We start from the raw sequence: 16,412 nt of genomic DNA, 5'->3' as shown, positions 1-16,412 counted from the left end.
TTAAAAAGTTTGCACTGCTGACCCGCGCAGCTCTGATTACTTGTAATTCTCTGAACCATATTTTATGGCTTCAAACTTTTTTTTTTTTTTTTTTTTTTTTTTTTTGCGGGGAGGGGACGGATTTTGTTCGTTCCTCCCTGCAGCCGTGCCACAGATGTGCCGCCGGTAGTCTGTGCTCCGAGGGCGGCGAGCCGGGGCGGGGGGGTCCCTGCCCACCCTCAGGCAGGTCCTCACTCCCCAGCCCCGCAGCCACAGCCTCGGCACATGTTCAGCTCTCTCCACCTTCCCCCAGAGAAGCTTTTTTCTTCCTTTCTTCTTTTTTGGAGGGGATAGGACCACATTCGAGATCCCGGAGCAGAGGTGCTGTCCCCCTCTTAGGGCTCCCCAGGAGGGCAGAGTCGTGCGGGCTGTGTCCCCAAACATCCCCAGGAGCCCTCCCCAGATCCCTCCAAACAGCCGCATCCTCGCAGCGCGGCGGAGGCAGCTGCACCGAGGTATCATCAGTATAATTGGAAGGGTCACATGTTAAACCCTCGCTGTTGTTCGCAGTAATGTAGCTGTGTCCCTCGGTTGCACATTTACCGATTTCTCTCAAACCAACCATTGTCACAAGGTTCATTCCAGGAGGAGTGATCCAATGGGTTGCCAAGGCAACTATAATGACATTAAAATAGAGGAGGCAGCCGCCGCGGCCCCCCCCCCCCCTCCACTCCCGGGCACAGTCCTCCCTCCCTGTGTGCTTCTCCCTCCTTAAAAACCGGCAGCAGCCCGACAAGACCCCGCACCTTTCCCATCGGGGCAGCCCGGGAAATAACACCAGTACCCAGAGGCAAACAAAGCGGGGGGGATGCGGTGGTTTATTTAAACCTTCCCGGGGAAAGCGGCGGAAGGAAAACAACCGAAACGCGGCAGGAGCAGCGCGGAGCCGCCCTCCGCGCCCGCGGAACGTGAAATTGACCAATTCTGGTCAGTTTCCAGCCGGGACGCGGGGCGGGGGTAGCGCGGGAAAGTGGCGATCCCTGTCCCGAGCGCTCCCCGGGAGCGGAGAAAATGATACAAACGTGGGGGGTTATAAAGCCCCCGCCGAGGCACCTGCGGGTTGGGCGGTGCGACCCTCTCCCTCGGGCCGGCCCCGCGCTGGAAATCCACTTTTCGCCACTTTGTTTTCGGGGAAACACTAGTTTCCGATTGATTTGCCTTTATTTTTTCTCACCAGCGTTGCCACGCTGTTTTCCCGCATTTTTATTTTTCCCCTCGAAATTTTAGGCGAAAAAAGGCTTCTAAAAAAGGGATCTGTAATGCCTATTATCACAAGATATCCTTCACTCTCGATTAATATTTCTCATCTGTTCTGTCCCGGACAAATGAAAAAAAAAAAAAAAAAAAAAAAAAAAAAGGCGATCAAATACTACTGTGCAAAAGCAAAAGGAAATTTCTGAGAATATCGACTATATATCAGCTGAATCTGACGAGGGGCTCCCATATGTATATTTTCTATATGGGAGAATGTGCCACCCGTCTTTCGTCGCCGGCAGCCGAAAGCAGCGTCTGAAATCGGGCTCTCCGGGCTTTCAGTGACGCTTTCCCAAATATCTTTCCCGATCTCTGAGAGAAGCCGGGAAACGAGTTGTTTCTATCAATTTGTCGCCATTTTTTTTCCACAGGAGCCCGTGGGCAGGAGTTTACTGGGCAAGGACGGAGAGGAAAGACCAGACAGCTCCGCTCAGAGCCGTCGTTTCATTTCCTCCACCAAAATGTGCCCGACACCTGCCTGCGGTTGGGGTAAATTCCCGCTCCGGGCAGAACCCGGGTTCTGCCCACGATCTAGCAGCACCAAAAATAAAAAAAATAAAAAAAAAAAAAAAAAGGGGGGGATTCGGCGCAACTCGAACCGGAGCCGCCCGCAGCCAGTTCACACGCGGTTTGCGGCGGCGGAGCTGCCGGTCCCGGCCCCACGCCGAACGCCCCGGGCCAAACGGCGTGGGGGGGCTCCGGGCGCCCCGGTCGCAGCTCCCGTCGCGGGTGGGGATGGGGCCGAGGAGCGCTGCGACAGGGACGGCGGGGCCCGGCGCTCCGGGGATGGAGGTTCTGGGGAGGCACCGCTCGGCCCCGGCCTCCCGAGCTGCCTCCCTCGCACAGAACCTCTGCAGCTGCCGAGCTGCCCCCGGGAAGGGGGGGTGGGGGGGCACCCTATTTCTAACACCCACCTCTCATCAGAGATGGGGAGAAGGGGGACACGGGGACCCCCCCGTAGCCTGGCCACAGGTTCCCCACCTCCGGCTGCAGCTGGAAAACGCACTTGGGCTGTGGGGGGGACACACACGCGGGGTGGGCGGTTTCGCCAACCACTGTTCCCTGAGAGGGCCCAGGGTGCGGTCCCCACCCCCCTACACCCCCACCCCACCCCCCCAAGGAACTGGGGCGGGGAAGAGCAGCTGGGGTGGGGGGAAGGACCGGCCGGAGCCGCAGGAGAGACGGAGAGACGGCCGCGGGTGGGTCTTCCTTCCCGCAGGGCTAAGGGGGGGTCCCAGCCCCCCCAGCCACAACTCCATCCCCTCGGAGCAGAGCGCAGGGGGTGTGGGACCCTCCGCGGTGGGGAGGGAGGGGACCCCCGGGCTGAGGGGAGGGAGCCGGGGACGCAGCCGGGGCTCAGCTCGCCGCAGCTCTCGGAAGGCCAAAAATGCCCTCTTCGACGATCTCCTGAGCTCAAGAGCCGTCAGAAACGTCCCTCTGAAGTGATCCTCTTGGCAGGGGCTTATTGAAAGAGATACACAGAGCAGGAGCACGCCCGAGAGGAGATGGGAGCGTTGTGGGGCAGGGGAAAAAATTAAATTAAAACTGAATTTAAAAAAAAAAAAAAAAAAAAAAAAGAGGGAAGGAAAGAGAAAAAGGTGGGAAAAATGAATTATCCTCCTCGTAAAACGTGTCGGGCTTCTCCGAAGCAACTGCAGAAGGGAGGCCTTTCTACCAGGGTGGATAAATTTTCTCGTGTCCCACATGACCGAGGGTGGGGGACCCTGGGCGGGGGGGGGGGGGGGGGGGGGGGGGAAGAGAAAGGTCATGGGATTGGGATTTGGGTTGTAAATCACAGAGGAGACGTGGATTTCAGTGCCGGGATCCGCGTTAGGTGGCAGCGAGCTCGGGTTTTGCAAGAGAAGTAATTAAATAGGAAAAAGAAAACAGAAAAAAAAAAAAAAAAAAAAAAAGGTGGGAGGAGAGGAAAGGGCATTTCAGAAATAACCCCAGTAAAATATCGGGGCGATAGCAGTGGGAAGGTGCGTTTGAGAGGCACAGGTCCAGGAGAGCGTCCCTGGGAGACCTTGCTGGCCTGGGGATGGGTTTGCCCCCCCCACGCCCCCCCCCCCCGAGCCGGAGGTGGGTGCTCGGAGGGCGCCCTCCCGCCCGGCCCCGGCTCCCGACCGAGCCCTGTCCGCTCCTTTTGTTGCCTCTATTTTGCGGCCCCGTCTCTCTCCTGAGAAGAGGAGATCACAGGAGCACTGCAGGGGAGCGGGGAGGGGGGAGGCAGCTCTGCCCCACCAGCCGCTTCACATCTTTCTCCCCTCGCTCCCACGCACCCCACCGGGACCTGCCGCGGAGTGGGGGAGCCGCGGTCCGAGGCGAGGGGGGGTCCGTCTGGCTGGACCCTGGCATTTTTTGGCCCCATCCCCAGTCGGGAGAAGTTTTTCCTTCTCCATTTACTTTGTTTAAATTTAAAGCGACAGCGGCGGCCCCTCCGTCCCCGACCCGCCGGGGGCCCGGACCGCCACGGCTGAGCCGCGACCGGGGGTGCCCCTAGAAAGGCTCCACTCCCACCCGGCTGTAGGGTTTCCCACACCCGAGGGCTTGTCCTGTGTCCCTCGCTCTCCATCTGCCCAGGGCTGATGGGGGAGCACCATGGGGGGGCACCCCAGGTTATCTCATACGGGTGGGGGAAAAAATTCCCACGGGTTTTTCAGGGAGTCCGTCTGGAATTAAAGGCGATCGTGTGTCCCGCAGACGGCTCTCACTGCTGAGGAGTGATTTGGGGGAGGGAGTGGGGGCTCACTGAGGTTATACTGACTTTCCGAGGACTCTCCGCTCGCCTCCGTCGGCAGGGAAAAGTGAAGTATCTGGGAATTTTTGCGAGAGTGAAAGGAATCGCCGGTGTTAGTTTAACCCGTTTCAAAACGCCGGTACTAAAGAAAGAGGAATGCAATTTCACATACAAGGCGAGTTAAAGCGGGGAAATCGAAATCTGATCGAAACGGACAAGGAGGACCCCGAAAAGTGCCTCTCTGCCACCCTGCGACATGGAGCCCGACCCTCGATACCCAGAAAGGATCGAGGGGTAGGAGAAACACCACCAAATCCGTGATTAAAGATCTCGGGACACCGACACAAAGCCTCCCCTGTAGTAACCGACACACAAACTCATGACACCCCTTCGGGCTCCCGCCCGACCTCCCAACGGGGAGATTATCTCCCTCGCAGGTTTTCGCTCGGGTTTACGAGACCTGCGTTGGCACACAGAGAGATGAATGGTTATAATTCACTCCATATCCATACATCTAATTTATCTGGATCCCAGGGGGAGGGATGGGGCGGTTAGGAATCGAGGCATCCCGCCTGCCCGCGGCTGGGAAAGGCCGCCGGGCTCGGGGCTGCTCGGTACCGGCTGCCCAGCGGGACCGTCCACCCGAGGAGATCATTAGCATTTGAATGATGAGGAAAGGTTGCAAATGCACGATCAAACCCTGCCGCCAGTGGTTTTTCTCCCGTCCCGGATCGCAGCGTCACCTGTTGCTTCCACGGGCTTGGGGCACCAAGTTGCATCTTATTTAATAAAATAATAAAATGCGAACTGGTGCCGTAGGGGCGGCGGGGCCCGTCTGATCCCGGGGAGAGCGGGGACAGGCACACGCTCACCCCTGCAACCCCGCCTGGGCCGGGGATGCCGCCCCCCGCACGGCCCCCCCCCCCCCCCCCCCCCCCCGCTAAACGCACCGACGGGCCGGCGGGGAGTGTGTGTTGGGGGGGTGCGGGGGGTGCTCCCGGGGCCGCCGTGCTGCCGGCCGGGGAGCTGGGCTCCGGGAAACGCGCCCTGAGCTGCCCCGCAGCCCGCCAGGCACAGGCAGGGGAACCGCTGAGCCCGTGGGGGGCCGCCGGTGTCTCCCCTGGTTCAAAAGGAGGGGAGACACCCCCCCACACACACTGCGGCCGGGCGAGAGATTCCCGGGGGGTGGACAGAGCTGGAAACCTCCTGGAGAGAGCGGGAAAGTGGCCCTTGACGGACCCGCGACGAAGCGGGTGAGACTGGAGAGACCGACAGGGAGAAAAAGAGGGAGGGAAAAGGAAAGAGGGAGAAAGTTAAAAAGAGCAAGAGGGAGGAAGATAAAAAGAGCAAGAGGGAAAAAAAGAAAAGATTAAAAGAGAGAGAAGGAGAGGAAAATAAAATGAGAGAGAAAAAGGAAACGAGGGAGAGAGAGAAAGATAAAGAGATAGACAGAAAGGGGTAAAAACAAAAGAAAGAAAAAGAAAGAGGGAAAGAGGGGAAAAGAGAAGAAAATTAAAGTAGAGAGAGAAAACAGAGAGGGAAGAGATAAAATAATTTAAAAGAGGAAAGAGGGAGAAAGGGGAAAAGAAACAGATAAATAGAAGAGCGAAAGAAAAAACGTCCTTTTTTAGAGAGAAAGAAACAGAAGGACAGAAGTAGGGAGAAAGAAAGAAATATAGAAAGAATGAAAGAATTAAAGAAGGGGAAAAATAAAGAATAAATAAAGAAGAGGGGAAGAAAAAAAAAAAAAAAAAAAGAAAGAAAAGGCGAGGAAGAGAAGGAGGAAGGAAAGACGAGCCATGGTCCGGGAGGCGAAGAGAAAGCGCGGAGCCCCAGTCTCTCTCCTCGCCCGACAGACAGACGGAGGGGCGAGTGCAGGGCCCTGACCTACCGCGAACATCTTGAGGAAGATTTCAAAAGCACCGACTTAATTTCCAAGGCAATTTTCCTGTGACTGAGTCGGCTGCGACAGCTCCTCCCGCCCTCCCCAGATCGGAGAATAGTTTTGGTTTTTGTTTTTTTTGGGGTTTTTTTGTTGTTTTTTTTTTGTGTGTGTTTTTTTTTTAAAAAAAAAAAAAAAAACAACAACAACAGAAAAAACACCAACAACCTTGTTTCTCTACTTTCTGTCCCGGGAAAAGAAAGAAACGAAAGAGAGATGGGGAGGGAAAGAAGATGCTGGAGGACAGCTATTTTCCAAAGTTACGAGGCAGGAAAATGTTTTCAGGTCGGGCGCTGGGGCACAGGGAGACTGGGCGTTATTATTAAATCCTAAATTCACCGTGAAAACGGGATTTTTTGCGCAGCCCCAGAGAAGGGCCAGGGCAGTCGCAGAGGAAGAGCCGAGCAATTGGAAAAGATGCTCTTTCTGTCTAAAGGTGGTTTCTATAATCCAGGTTGATTTATTTTTGTTCGGGGCTGCGAAGAACTAGAAAGAAAAAAACAGAAAGCTACCGGAGAAAAGAATAAGATCTTGACCTTTCCTAATTCTCCAAATCGACAGTAATGGAAAGCAGAAGGTGCCAGGGGAGGAGGCAGGAGGCGAGGGCCGAGCGGGCGATGCGGCGGCCCCGGCCGGGCCGGGGTCCCACACTCGGCACCCCGCGGGTGGGAGCCCAGCCGGCGAGGGAAGGGCCACTCACGTCCTTCCTCGAGACCTGCTCTCTCAGTTAGCTAAGTAACGGGCTTAACGGGCTTAGTTAGGCGAAAGCAGGGACTGAAATTACCCAACCCCCGCTGTGGTCCCGACAGGGATATTCCGGGGCAGGATTGTTTTATCCCGCCCCGATAAACCCGAGGAGAACCCCCCCGTTTTCCGCCTTGCCGGGGCTGCACACACACACGGAAAACCGCCGTGAAATACATACGCAGAGATCATTGTGGTTTTGTTACAACCCCTTTATCTGAAATACAGAAAGGAGAGGAGTGGAGGCACATTTAAAAAAGAACAACAAAAAAAAAATCAATCCCCCCCAAAAAACAGCTCCACAGATGTTTGACCAAAGCCAAACCAAGGTGGGGAAACCCGTATCCCTTCGGCCCCGCTCGGAAACAGCCTCCGAGACCAGCCCCGGCGCGAAAGGGAGAAGGGAAAAAAAATCCCACCCCTGTGGCAAAGGATCGGGCCCCGCGACTGGAGCGGGGTCACCTCCGGCCCGGCTTTGCCCGAGGTTTAACACTGGCAAAACAACCACCGAAAGCAACCCCGAGAACCGGGCGGGTTCGCCTGCGGACGAGAGGGAAGGGAGATGCCGGGTCGCCTTTTTGGCCAGGGACTCCCAAGCAGCGGCTGCAACAGCTAATTATTTTCCATTCAGTGCTCGGTTATTGCTGGTGTCCTCCCCGCCTTCCCCCCCCCCCCCCCCCCCCCCCAATAAATAAATAAAACCCTCCTTTAGGCAGCGAGGCGTGAAAAATGATCCTCGCTGAACGCTTAAAAATAATGTCCCGTGAAGATCGGGGCCGCGGAGCCAGCCAGCCCCGTAATTAGGAGCCATTATCCGTCCTGCCTCGCCGAGGCAATATTTTGCCTCAACCCACCGAGCCGAGCCCGGCCGGGGGTTCCCGGCTCCAGAGGATCCCCCCGGGCCCCTCCTCGCCGCCCCCTGCCCCAGCGGCCGGGGGGAGCCGGTTCCCGGGGGTGTCTCCACCGATCCACCACCCCCCCCCCCCCGCTCCCCGAGCGACGCGGATATTTGCAGGCGGCATGAGTTTGGCGGGGGCACGGAAAGGGCTCGGGTGCTTGAGGGGAATTTACGGGATGGGAAAAAACTAAAGTTAGAGCCCGTTTGGAGACCTTCCCCCCACACATCACCAAAAAAAAAAAAAAAAAAAAAAAAAAAAAAAAGCAACAAAACCCCAACGGCGCTCACAGCCCCCCCGCGGGCCCGGGAGAGCCGGGCCCAGCCCGGCCGGTAGCTCCGGCAGCCCGGCCCTTCCTCGGGGGGTACCGCGGCTCCCCGGTAAGGGGGAAAAATCCCCCCCCCAAGTCAGCTCAGCTTCAATCCCGGGCGGCGAGCGCGGCTTAAAACACCTCAATGACTCCGCAAAGCAAAAGAAGGGGAACGGGGCCGGGGAAAGGGGTCCCAACCCCAGAAACCCCCGAGCCCCCTCCCCTAAGCATGTGGGGGAAGGGGTGTCTCCGGGTAAACACCGCTTCCCTGCAGAGAGGACCCCCCTCCATCCTTCCAAACCCTGAGACCACCAACTTGGAGAGCCTTCTGCACCCAGCGGGGGCTGCAGGGGCGAGACGCGCTCGTTCATCCCCACGGGCACCGGCTGCCATTTCTTATCCACTCCTGGCCCCGTGGCTCATTTTCCTCCCGCACTTCGCAAACAAACAAGCCAAAAAAAAAAAAAAAATCGCTACTTTATATTAAAATAATCCGCCCCCCTACTTCCAGACACACAACCACCACCCAGCCTCGCTGCACATCGCTTTTTTCCTTCGGATCCCGACTCCTCAAAGCAGGCTCGGTTATTAAAGAAGGCTGAACAAAGATAGCCCCGAGAGCAGCTATCAGCGCATTTTAACTTCATCAAAGACTTCGGGGGAGAGTGAGAGGAGGGGTCTGGCACCTTCTAGTAATGAGCTTGTCAGGAACACCCCTGCCAGAGCAATTGAACAATTTGCACACAAGCAAAAGAAAAGGAGCGGGGAGGGAGGGAGGAAGGGGAAATGCTACAAAAGCCCCTTCAATTTCCAACCATGTGCTTGGCAATCTGGAAAATAGATTCATTGGCCTCCTCTTTTCTCCCATGTCGAGTCTTGTAGCCCCTTTTGTAGGAGCTGGACATGAAAGGGAGACAACCAAGTGCCGGACACGAAGATCGCTTTTCAAAAGCAAATGTGTGTGAAGGCGAGATGTGAGACCGCTCGCTGCGGGGAGGCGGCACGCTCAGCAACAACATCAACAAACTGCGCGGAGGTTCGAGGTGGCACAGACAGGGGCAGAGGAGGGGGGGGGTAAAAAAAAAAAAGAAAAAAAAAAAAAAAAAGCGGGGGGAGGAAGAGAAAAGAAAGGCCGACATCCCCCCCACCCGGCTCCCCGCTCCCCCCGCCCGGCTCCTGCCCGAGCCCCGGCGGGCCCCGCACAAAGCCCCGCTCGCCCCGGGGACCGGCTCCGTCCCCTGCTCCCTGCCTCCTACATCTCAGCTTTTTTTTCTTTTTCTCCTTCTCCTTCAGCTGGCTGCACGGGCAGAAAGGCCTCGATGCTTTAAATCAGGGTCCCTGCCAACAAACAAACCAAAGAGCCACGTTTGGTCCCTGAAATAAATAAATAGGGGAGGGCGGGAGTTTGGAGGAGAAGGGAACGCTTAAAGATGTTTATTTACTTTGTAAGTTGTTGCAAAATTTAGGCGGAGATCAAGTTTCATTCGGTCATTCAAATGCTGCAGGCCCAAGGGGGACGTGTGTGCGGGGGGGAAACCCTCCAACTTATTTTCTCATGTGTCAACTTTTCCAAACAAAATAAAAGGAGGCAGAGGGGGTGAAGAGAAGGGAGAACCTTTCTCCCGACCCCCACCTCCTTCCCCCTAGAAACACGCAGGGTTTGGGGGGGGGTTGGCTCGGGAGGGAGGGGGGGTGTGTGATACACACCGAAAAGCAAACAAAGAAATCAAAAATAAAATTAACACACACCAAAAAAAAAAAAAAAAAATTAACCCGGGGGGTTCTTTTCCTTGCCGGCCCCTCTCCCCACGCCCGGCCGGGGAAGGGGCAGGGGGAGGCACGGCCGCTGCGGCCGCCTGCAGCGCTGGGCAGGGAGGCGGCGCGGAGCAGCCCCGCGCAGGCTGCGCGCCCGGCCGCGGAGGGGAAGGCTCAGCCCCGCCGGCCTCGGGCATTGAAACTCCGCGGCCGGGCGAGCCCGAGCGTGGGAGCCACTCGCTTCCACGGGGCCCGAGCGGCGCTCTCGGCTCTCAGCGTGACAAAGGACATCGCAAAGAACGATCGGGATTATTACTCTTTTTTTTTTTTTTTTTTTTTTTTTTTTAACCAGGTCACAAACATTTATTAATTTACACCAACGGTGGACAAAATTCTGTTGCCTTTTCCACATCAAATTATTCACAGATTCTCTCAATAAAATAGATATGACGGATGCACAACCAGTGAAGAGTTAACTGGACTCCGCTCATTAGCTCCCGAATAATCTATATACAAATAATTACCAATACACCAAAAAACCCACGCACGGACGGGGTGGGAAAACGGGGATCAAAAAAAAATACTATGGAAATTCTCCAAACTTCCTGACGGATCGGATTTTCTTTTAAACGTGCATTTGAATGTCTCATTGGGAAAAAAAAAAAAAAAAAAAAAAAAAAGGTGGGGGGGAATAAACCGCAGTCCTGAGTTTCACCGACTTTTCTTCTTCTTAAAAATAAAGAAATCCTAAACAGTGCCTTTTAAAACCAACCCGGAGCTTCAAAGAAACTAAAAATAAGATCGAACCATTAAAACATTTCTTTGAGAGCAGGGGAGAGACAGACACACATGGCAAAACCGCCCGGGAGAGAAATTTGCAGGAACGAAAACGGGCTCGCTGCGACCGGGGGCGCCTGCAAGTCCCCTGGCCACTTTCACAGGCGATTTTGGGGACCCCCGCGGAAAACCCGCACCTCTCAAAGGAAACATTTCCGACCCTAAGACCGTTTCTTTCTTAACGAGCCCCCCTTCACCCCCAGCAAGACGTTGCGTGTTCAAACAGCCCAGGTCCCAGCTTGTTACGGCCACTTTATAAATACGTTTTGGCGCTTGCGGGACCAAATCGTGTTATTCTTTCCCCCCCTCCCGCTCTCCCCGTTTATTTCTTTTTCTTTTTTTTTTTTTTTTTTTTTTTTTTTTTCCGAGCGAAGAGACACAAATAGATCTGGATGCCACAGAGCCTGGAAATAAAGTAAAAATTAAAAAAAAAAAAAAAAAAAAAGAGGAAATATTTCCTACCTTAAAACACAACAGGAGGAGATTGGGGGGGGGGGGGGGGGAAACGGGGAGAGGGAAAGGGAGCAGTTTCGGAGGAGGGGGGGAGAGCTGGGAAGGGGCCGTTTGCTTCGCGACTCTCCCCCCCCCCCCCCCCCTCCCCTCCCCTCCTCCTCCCCGGCACACTTTAAAAATGACAGCTGCTCAGGGTTGTGATTTTACTGGAAAAGTTCTGGGCCGGCTGCAGGAGCGGCTCGTGTGCCAGGCTGACCTGGGGCTGTGCCGGGGCCAAGGCCGGGCTCAGCACGGCCAGGACCTGCGCCGGGGGGCCCGCCTGGCCGGCGGGGTAGGGCGCGGCGGGCGCGGCGCTGGGGTTGGTGCTGGGCGGCGGGGGCACGGCCCCCCCGATGATGTTGTCTATGGAAAAAGAGGGCCGGGAGGGGTGGTTGGTGCCGCCGGCGGCGGGCGTGGGGTCCGGCTTCAGGGTCTGGAGGAGGGCGGCGGGCAGGGCGGTGGGGCTCAGCTGGGGGTGGTAGAAGGACTTCCTGCAGTTCAGCTCGCCGCCCAGGAAGGAGGGCAGCCCCGAGGCGGCGGAGAAGACGGAGGCGGCGGCGGGAGGCGGCGGAGCCGGTAACGGGCAGTGCGGCGCCGGGAAGGGGAAGGCGCCCGCGGCGCCGCCGCCGCCGCCGCCTCCGCCGGGGTGGTGGTGGTGGTGGGGGGGGTAGCCCTGGAGCTGCAGGCCGTAGTTGTAGCCGTAGGGTCCGTAGGCGAAGCCGGGCAGGAAGGCGGCGGGGTCGGCGGCCCCGGCCCGCAGCAGCAGCTCGGGGTGCGGCGGGTGCAGCTGCTGCTGCCGCTTGAAGCGCTTCCTCCGGCGCAGGAAGCTCCCGTTGTCGAACATGTCGGCGGACTCGGGGTCCAGCGTCCAGTAGTTGCCCTTGCCCGGGTTGCCGGGCTCCCGGGGGATCTTGACGAAGCAGTCGTTGAGGGAGAGGTTGTGGCGGATGCTGTTCTGCCAGGCGGGGAACTTCTCCCGGTAGTAGGGGAAGCGGCCGCTGATGAACTCGCAGATCTCGCTCAGCGTCAGCCGCTTCTTGGGGCTCTGCAGGATGGCCATGGTGATGAGGGCGATGTAGGAGTAGGGCGGCTTCACCAGCGGGTTCTTCCCCCCCGCGCCGCCGCCGCCGCCGCCGCCCGCGGGCGCCTTCTCCCCGGGCGCGGCACCGCGGGCACACGCCGGCTCCGAGCCGCCGGCGGGGGAGAGCCGCTCCGGGGACCCCCCCATGCGCGCCTTGGCGGCCCCGCTCCGTGGCAGGGAGAGCCGCAGCGGATCGCCGCCGTCGTCCTCGTCCTCCTCCTCCTCCTCGTCGTCCTCCTCCTCCTCCTCGTCCTCGCTGTACTTGCCCCCATCCTGGGGCGGGCCCACCACGTCGATATCCGCGTCCTCCACCTCGGAGAGCGGCTCTTCCTCCGGGGAGCGCTCGGACATGATCCCGCAGCCGCCGCCGCCGCTGCTGCCCAAAGTCATTGTTGTGCGGCCGGGGCGGCCGGGGCCGGGCTCCCCCCCCCACCTAGCGGCGGCTCCCGGGATGGGCCCGGGGCCGTGCCGGAGGGCTGCGGCCGCCGCTGGGACTCCGCGCCCCGGCGCCGCCGCTCCGCGCCCCGCTCGCCGCGCCGCTGCTGGCGGGGCCGCGGCGGGGCTGCGGGGTGGTGGCTGCGGAGGGAGGGGCGGTGGAGAAGGCGCGGGGAGGGGGCGGAGGGACGGGACGCCCGGAGGCTGGGCAGGGAACTCGGGAGCAGCGATAATAAATAAGAGTAATAATGATAATAAAAGGGGAGAGAGAGAGAGAGGGGGGAAAAAAAAAAAAAAGGGGGGGGGGAGCGGGGGGTGCGGCGGCTCCTTGGCAGGGCTGGGGGGAGGGAAGGGGAGGGAGGGAGGGGCGGGGGAAGAGGGAGGGGGGAGGGCAGAAGTTGGGAAGGCGGCTCCCCCCTCCCCACCCCTCCCGAGCTGGGACCCGGTGGAAACGCTCCCGCTCTGCGCCTGCTGCCAGCGCTCCCCAGGCCTTTATACGGCCGCCCCGGCATCACGTGGCGCCCGCCGCCCGCCGCAGCCCCCGCGGGGCACGGTGAGGGGCTGCCCGGCCCGGCCCCGGTCCCCGGGGAGCGCGGCCCCCGCCCCCGGCGGGGATGCTTTCGAGGAAAGGCGCTGCCCGCTCCCCCCGGCGTTCGGATGGCCCCGGCGACGCCGGGAGCCGGCGGCTGCAGGAAGGGGGGTCGGCGCTGGATAAAGCCCCCCCCCAATCCCCTCCCCCAGCCCCGCCCCAGGCACCCCGCGGTGCTGGTGGCTCGCAGGGCCCATTCCTGCGGGATGGGGCGGCCGTTTCCCTCCGCCCGAGCGCCGCGGAGGGTCTCTTCTACCCCCGAGGGCTGCCCACCCCCGGGGCTGGGGCTGAGCTGCCGCGCTCCAGCCGCCTCGCCGGCGGGGACCCTCGCTCCGCCAGGACCGAGCCCTCGGCCCCCTTGAGGGGTCGTGTGAATTTGAGGATAACCCGCTCCCCTTCTCCACGCGAACACGTCACCGACACGTCACCGAGCCCGGAGCACCCTGCCTGGAAACCCGCCTCCCCCCAGGGCTCCCCACGGGCCCACACCCGCGGAAAGGATGCTGCTGTCCGGCAGGTGCGGGGCGGAAGGCGCGGAGCAACGCTCAGTCAAGCCTCTCCCCCCACGCGAGAAATAACCAAAGCGAAGGTTCTGTGTGTCCGCGGGGTTCTGGGACGGCACCCGAGTCCTGCATTCCCACCCGACGGGACCGGACCGGCCGGGTATCACTTTCCGAGGGGCCCACCCGCGGCCCGGCCAGGGACCCTCCGGGACGGGGACTTTCCTCCGGCCTCGGTATCTCCTGTCCGCTGCTCTCCTGCCATTGCTCCCCCCGAGGCGCAGCATCCCCCGACGGCTGGCAGGGAGAAGGTGGAGGGCAGCGGACACCCACCTTGCTGCGGGCTGCAGCCGAGCCGGGAGGATTTCCCTGTCACCAGAGGCCCCCTAGGCCCCCCCGCAGCCACAGCCGTGTCCCCGCGGGTGGCAGAGCCCCGCTTCCCCGCCTGCGGCCGCCCCTTCCCAGGACGAAACCGGGACGGCCACCCCGGTTCAGGGTGGGGAACACAGCGACGGCTGCAGCCGCCCACCCCACGCCCCGTGGGTGGCTGTGGCAGCCCGGTGTCCCTGTCTCTGCCGCGGACACGCCGAGTCACGCTCGCACGAGTTTTTTGTTTGGTTGGTTGGTCTTTTCCCTTTAGATGCTCTGCGAACACGCAGCCGCTTTCCCGGCGGGGGAGGACGCCTGGGGAGGGAGGAAGGGGATGGTTTCCTCCAAGGGGGTGCCAGGGGGCCATCTTCCCTCCCCCTCCCCCGTGCCCCCCCACCCCACAGGGCCGCATTTAGCAGTGTGAGAATCCGCGGTGATGAATTGCCAGTCGCTGCCGTTAACAGGTGCGAGCATTTGGTGATAAAATCTCCAGCACTAATACCGGGGAGCCGGGCCAAACAGCTGCACGGCCCCGCTTCCAAATGCCGGTCACAATTACTCAAGCCCTAACGACTCGGTGCACAGGCTCGCCGAGCTCGGGGGGACCCCGAGGAGCGGGCAGGAGCGGCCGGCGCTTCGCCCGCACAGCTCCAGTGGAAGCAGCTATTAGAGAGCCGGAGCCTCTGCGCGGACTCGGTCGCATCCTTCTCCCTCGCCGCAAACGCTGGGATCGGGAAGGATCTCTCGACCGAAGGGGAAAAATAGCTGAGTAACTATGCGGAGAGTTGCTCGGGAAGGTGGGAAGCCTGTCCCGAGGACGTGTGTCAGGGCTGGGGGAGCTTTCCTGAGCTCTTTCGCTTTTATACTTCTCCGATGCTGATAACCTGCGTTTGCAACACATACGCATACACCTTCCTCTCATATGTGTGTGTATATATATATTCAACTATATATATTTATATTATTATTTTTTCTTATATATATTTTTTCTTATATATATATAATTAGCTAACACAGATAAATGCTTCGAAGAGGACGCATCTTTCCTACCGACTTTGTTTAAACTCTCCGCTCACCAGCCCCGCGGAAAGGCGATGGGAAGAACAAATGGAAGAGAGCGGGGAGGGAAAAGACCCGAGCCGCTTTCCATTTTTATTAAGTAAAATAATAGTTATGCCTCCCCTACATAAACGAAAGTGTCATAAAAAAATTCCGAAGCAGCTGCCAGAGATTTCGACCACACACACAACGGGGCGATTGAATTTCCACTTGGTGCATTTCATGGCAGCGAGGAACCGCCGGGAGCTGCGCCCTGTGCCTCGGCAGGGCGGCGGAGGGGAGGGCAGGGGGGGCACCAAAATAAAGCGCTGCGAGCGGCAGAGGGCAGCGGGCACCGCCCGGGGGATGCCCCGTCGCCCGTCCGCGCCCCTCCGCGCCCCCTCCGCGCCCGGTCGCAGGGCGGCCGCCTCCCGACCGCCCTGCCTGGAGGTTGGCCCCGCACGGCTCGAAGGGAAACAGATGTGGGTGTCTGCAGCACCACCCCCCCCCCCCCCCCCCCCCCGCTGCCGGCTCTCCCCCTGCCTGGAAGCGGGGACAGCTCCGGGCAGCCCACGGGGGGAGCCCCCCGGCAACGCGGGGCGCGGGTGGAGCTCTTTGCCGCTGTGCTGATGGGCATCGGGACCCTGAAACTGGGAAGGGGGGGTCGGGGGGAGGCGAGAAGTGTCGATCCGAGGCGGCCGTCGATGGGATGCGACCGGTGCCTGGTCCTGCTCCCGCCTGGACAACCGCCCCCACCCCACCCACCCCCCCACCCCCGCCCTTCAGCATCGCTCATCCAGAGCCGCCGCATCTCGAGAAATAGCATGTCCCGATCAGCCACCACCGACACGATTCCTGCCTGTTTCAAGGCAAAATATCGTCCCCGTTATAGTCGGGAACGACCCGAAAGGAAACGACCGTGAATGAGTCCCGGTCCCTCCATCTGCGAGCGGCTCCTCTTCGCCGAGCCGGCATTAGCCTCGGCTTTGCCACTCAAGATCGGCTGCAGAAACAAATCAAAACGAGAAAAAGTACCTCAACTACACCCGTCCCGAAATGATTTAGAAAAGGGAAACCTTGGACTGAAACAAACCAGATGGTCGGATCCCAGACACGTGTATACACGCCACACACACACATACACGCGCACACGCTCCCGGCCGTGCATCCACACACGGAGCGAGGGGTGAGTTTTAATCACGGGTTTGTAAGCCGGGGTAAGAAATGATGCGGTCTCCCGAAAAAGAAACCCTATCGATCTACCCGAAAAGATTGCCTCGTCACCGTCCCACTGTTCCCAGGCGTGCAGGGCTGAGGGGGAAGCGGTTTTCCTTGGGCAGATTTTTAATTTTTCTGCTCTCCTCTCTAAATATTTCATTACAGCCAGCCTG

General features: G+C 59.3%; 2 protein-coding genes across 2 annotated transcripts; one reads left to right on the top strand and one right to left on the bottom strand.

Annotated features, from left to right (window-relative positions):
• Positions 1-10,814: 10,814 nt before the first annotated feature.
• FOXD2 (forkhead box D2) lies at positions 10,815-12,642 on the bottom strand. The gene is given in 3 exon segments (XM_042786385.1): positions 10,815-11,634; positions 11,636-11,679; positions 11,682-12,642. Coding segments are annotated over 3 exon segments (1,335 nt in total). The 5' UTR covers positions 12,481-12,642; the 3' UTR covers positions 10,815-11,142.
• A 497-nt stretch (positions 12,643-13,139) lies between these two features.
• Positions 13,140-14,974, top strand: LOC122154727 (translation initiation factor IF-2-like). Its single transcript, XM_042806003.1, has 2 exons — positions 13,140-14,447; positions 14,569-14,974. The coding sequence occupies exon 1, from the start codon at positions 13,140-13,142 to the stop codon at positions 14,397-14,399; it is 1,260 nt and encodes a 419-aa protein (XP_042661937.1). The 3' UTR covers positions 14,400-14,447; positions 14,569-14,974.
• Positions 14,975-16,412: the final 1,438 nt, after the last annotated feature.

Source organism: Tyto alba, unplaced genomic scaffold (assembly GCF_018691265.1).
Source record: "Tyto alba isolate M040663 unplaced genomic scaffold, T.alba_DEE_v4.0 Super-Scaffold_1000006, whole genome shotgun sequence".
NCBI lineage: Eukaryota > Metazoa > Chordata > Aves > Strigiformes > Tytonidae > Tyto > Tyto alba.
This window is presented reverse-complemented; position numbering and strand designations above follow the sequence as displayed.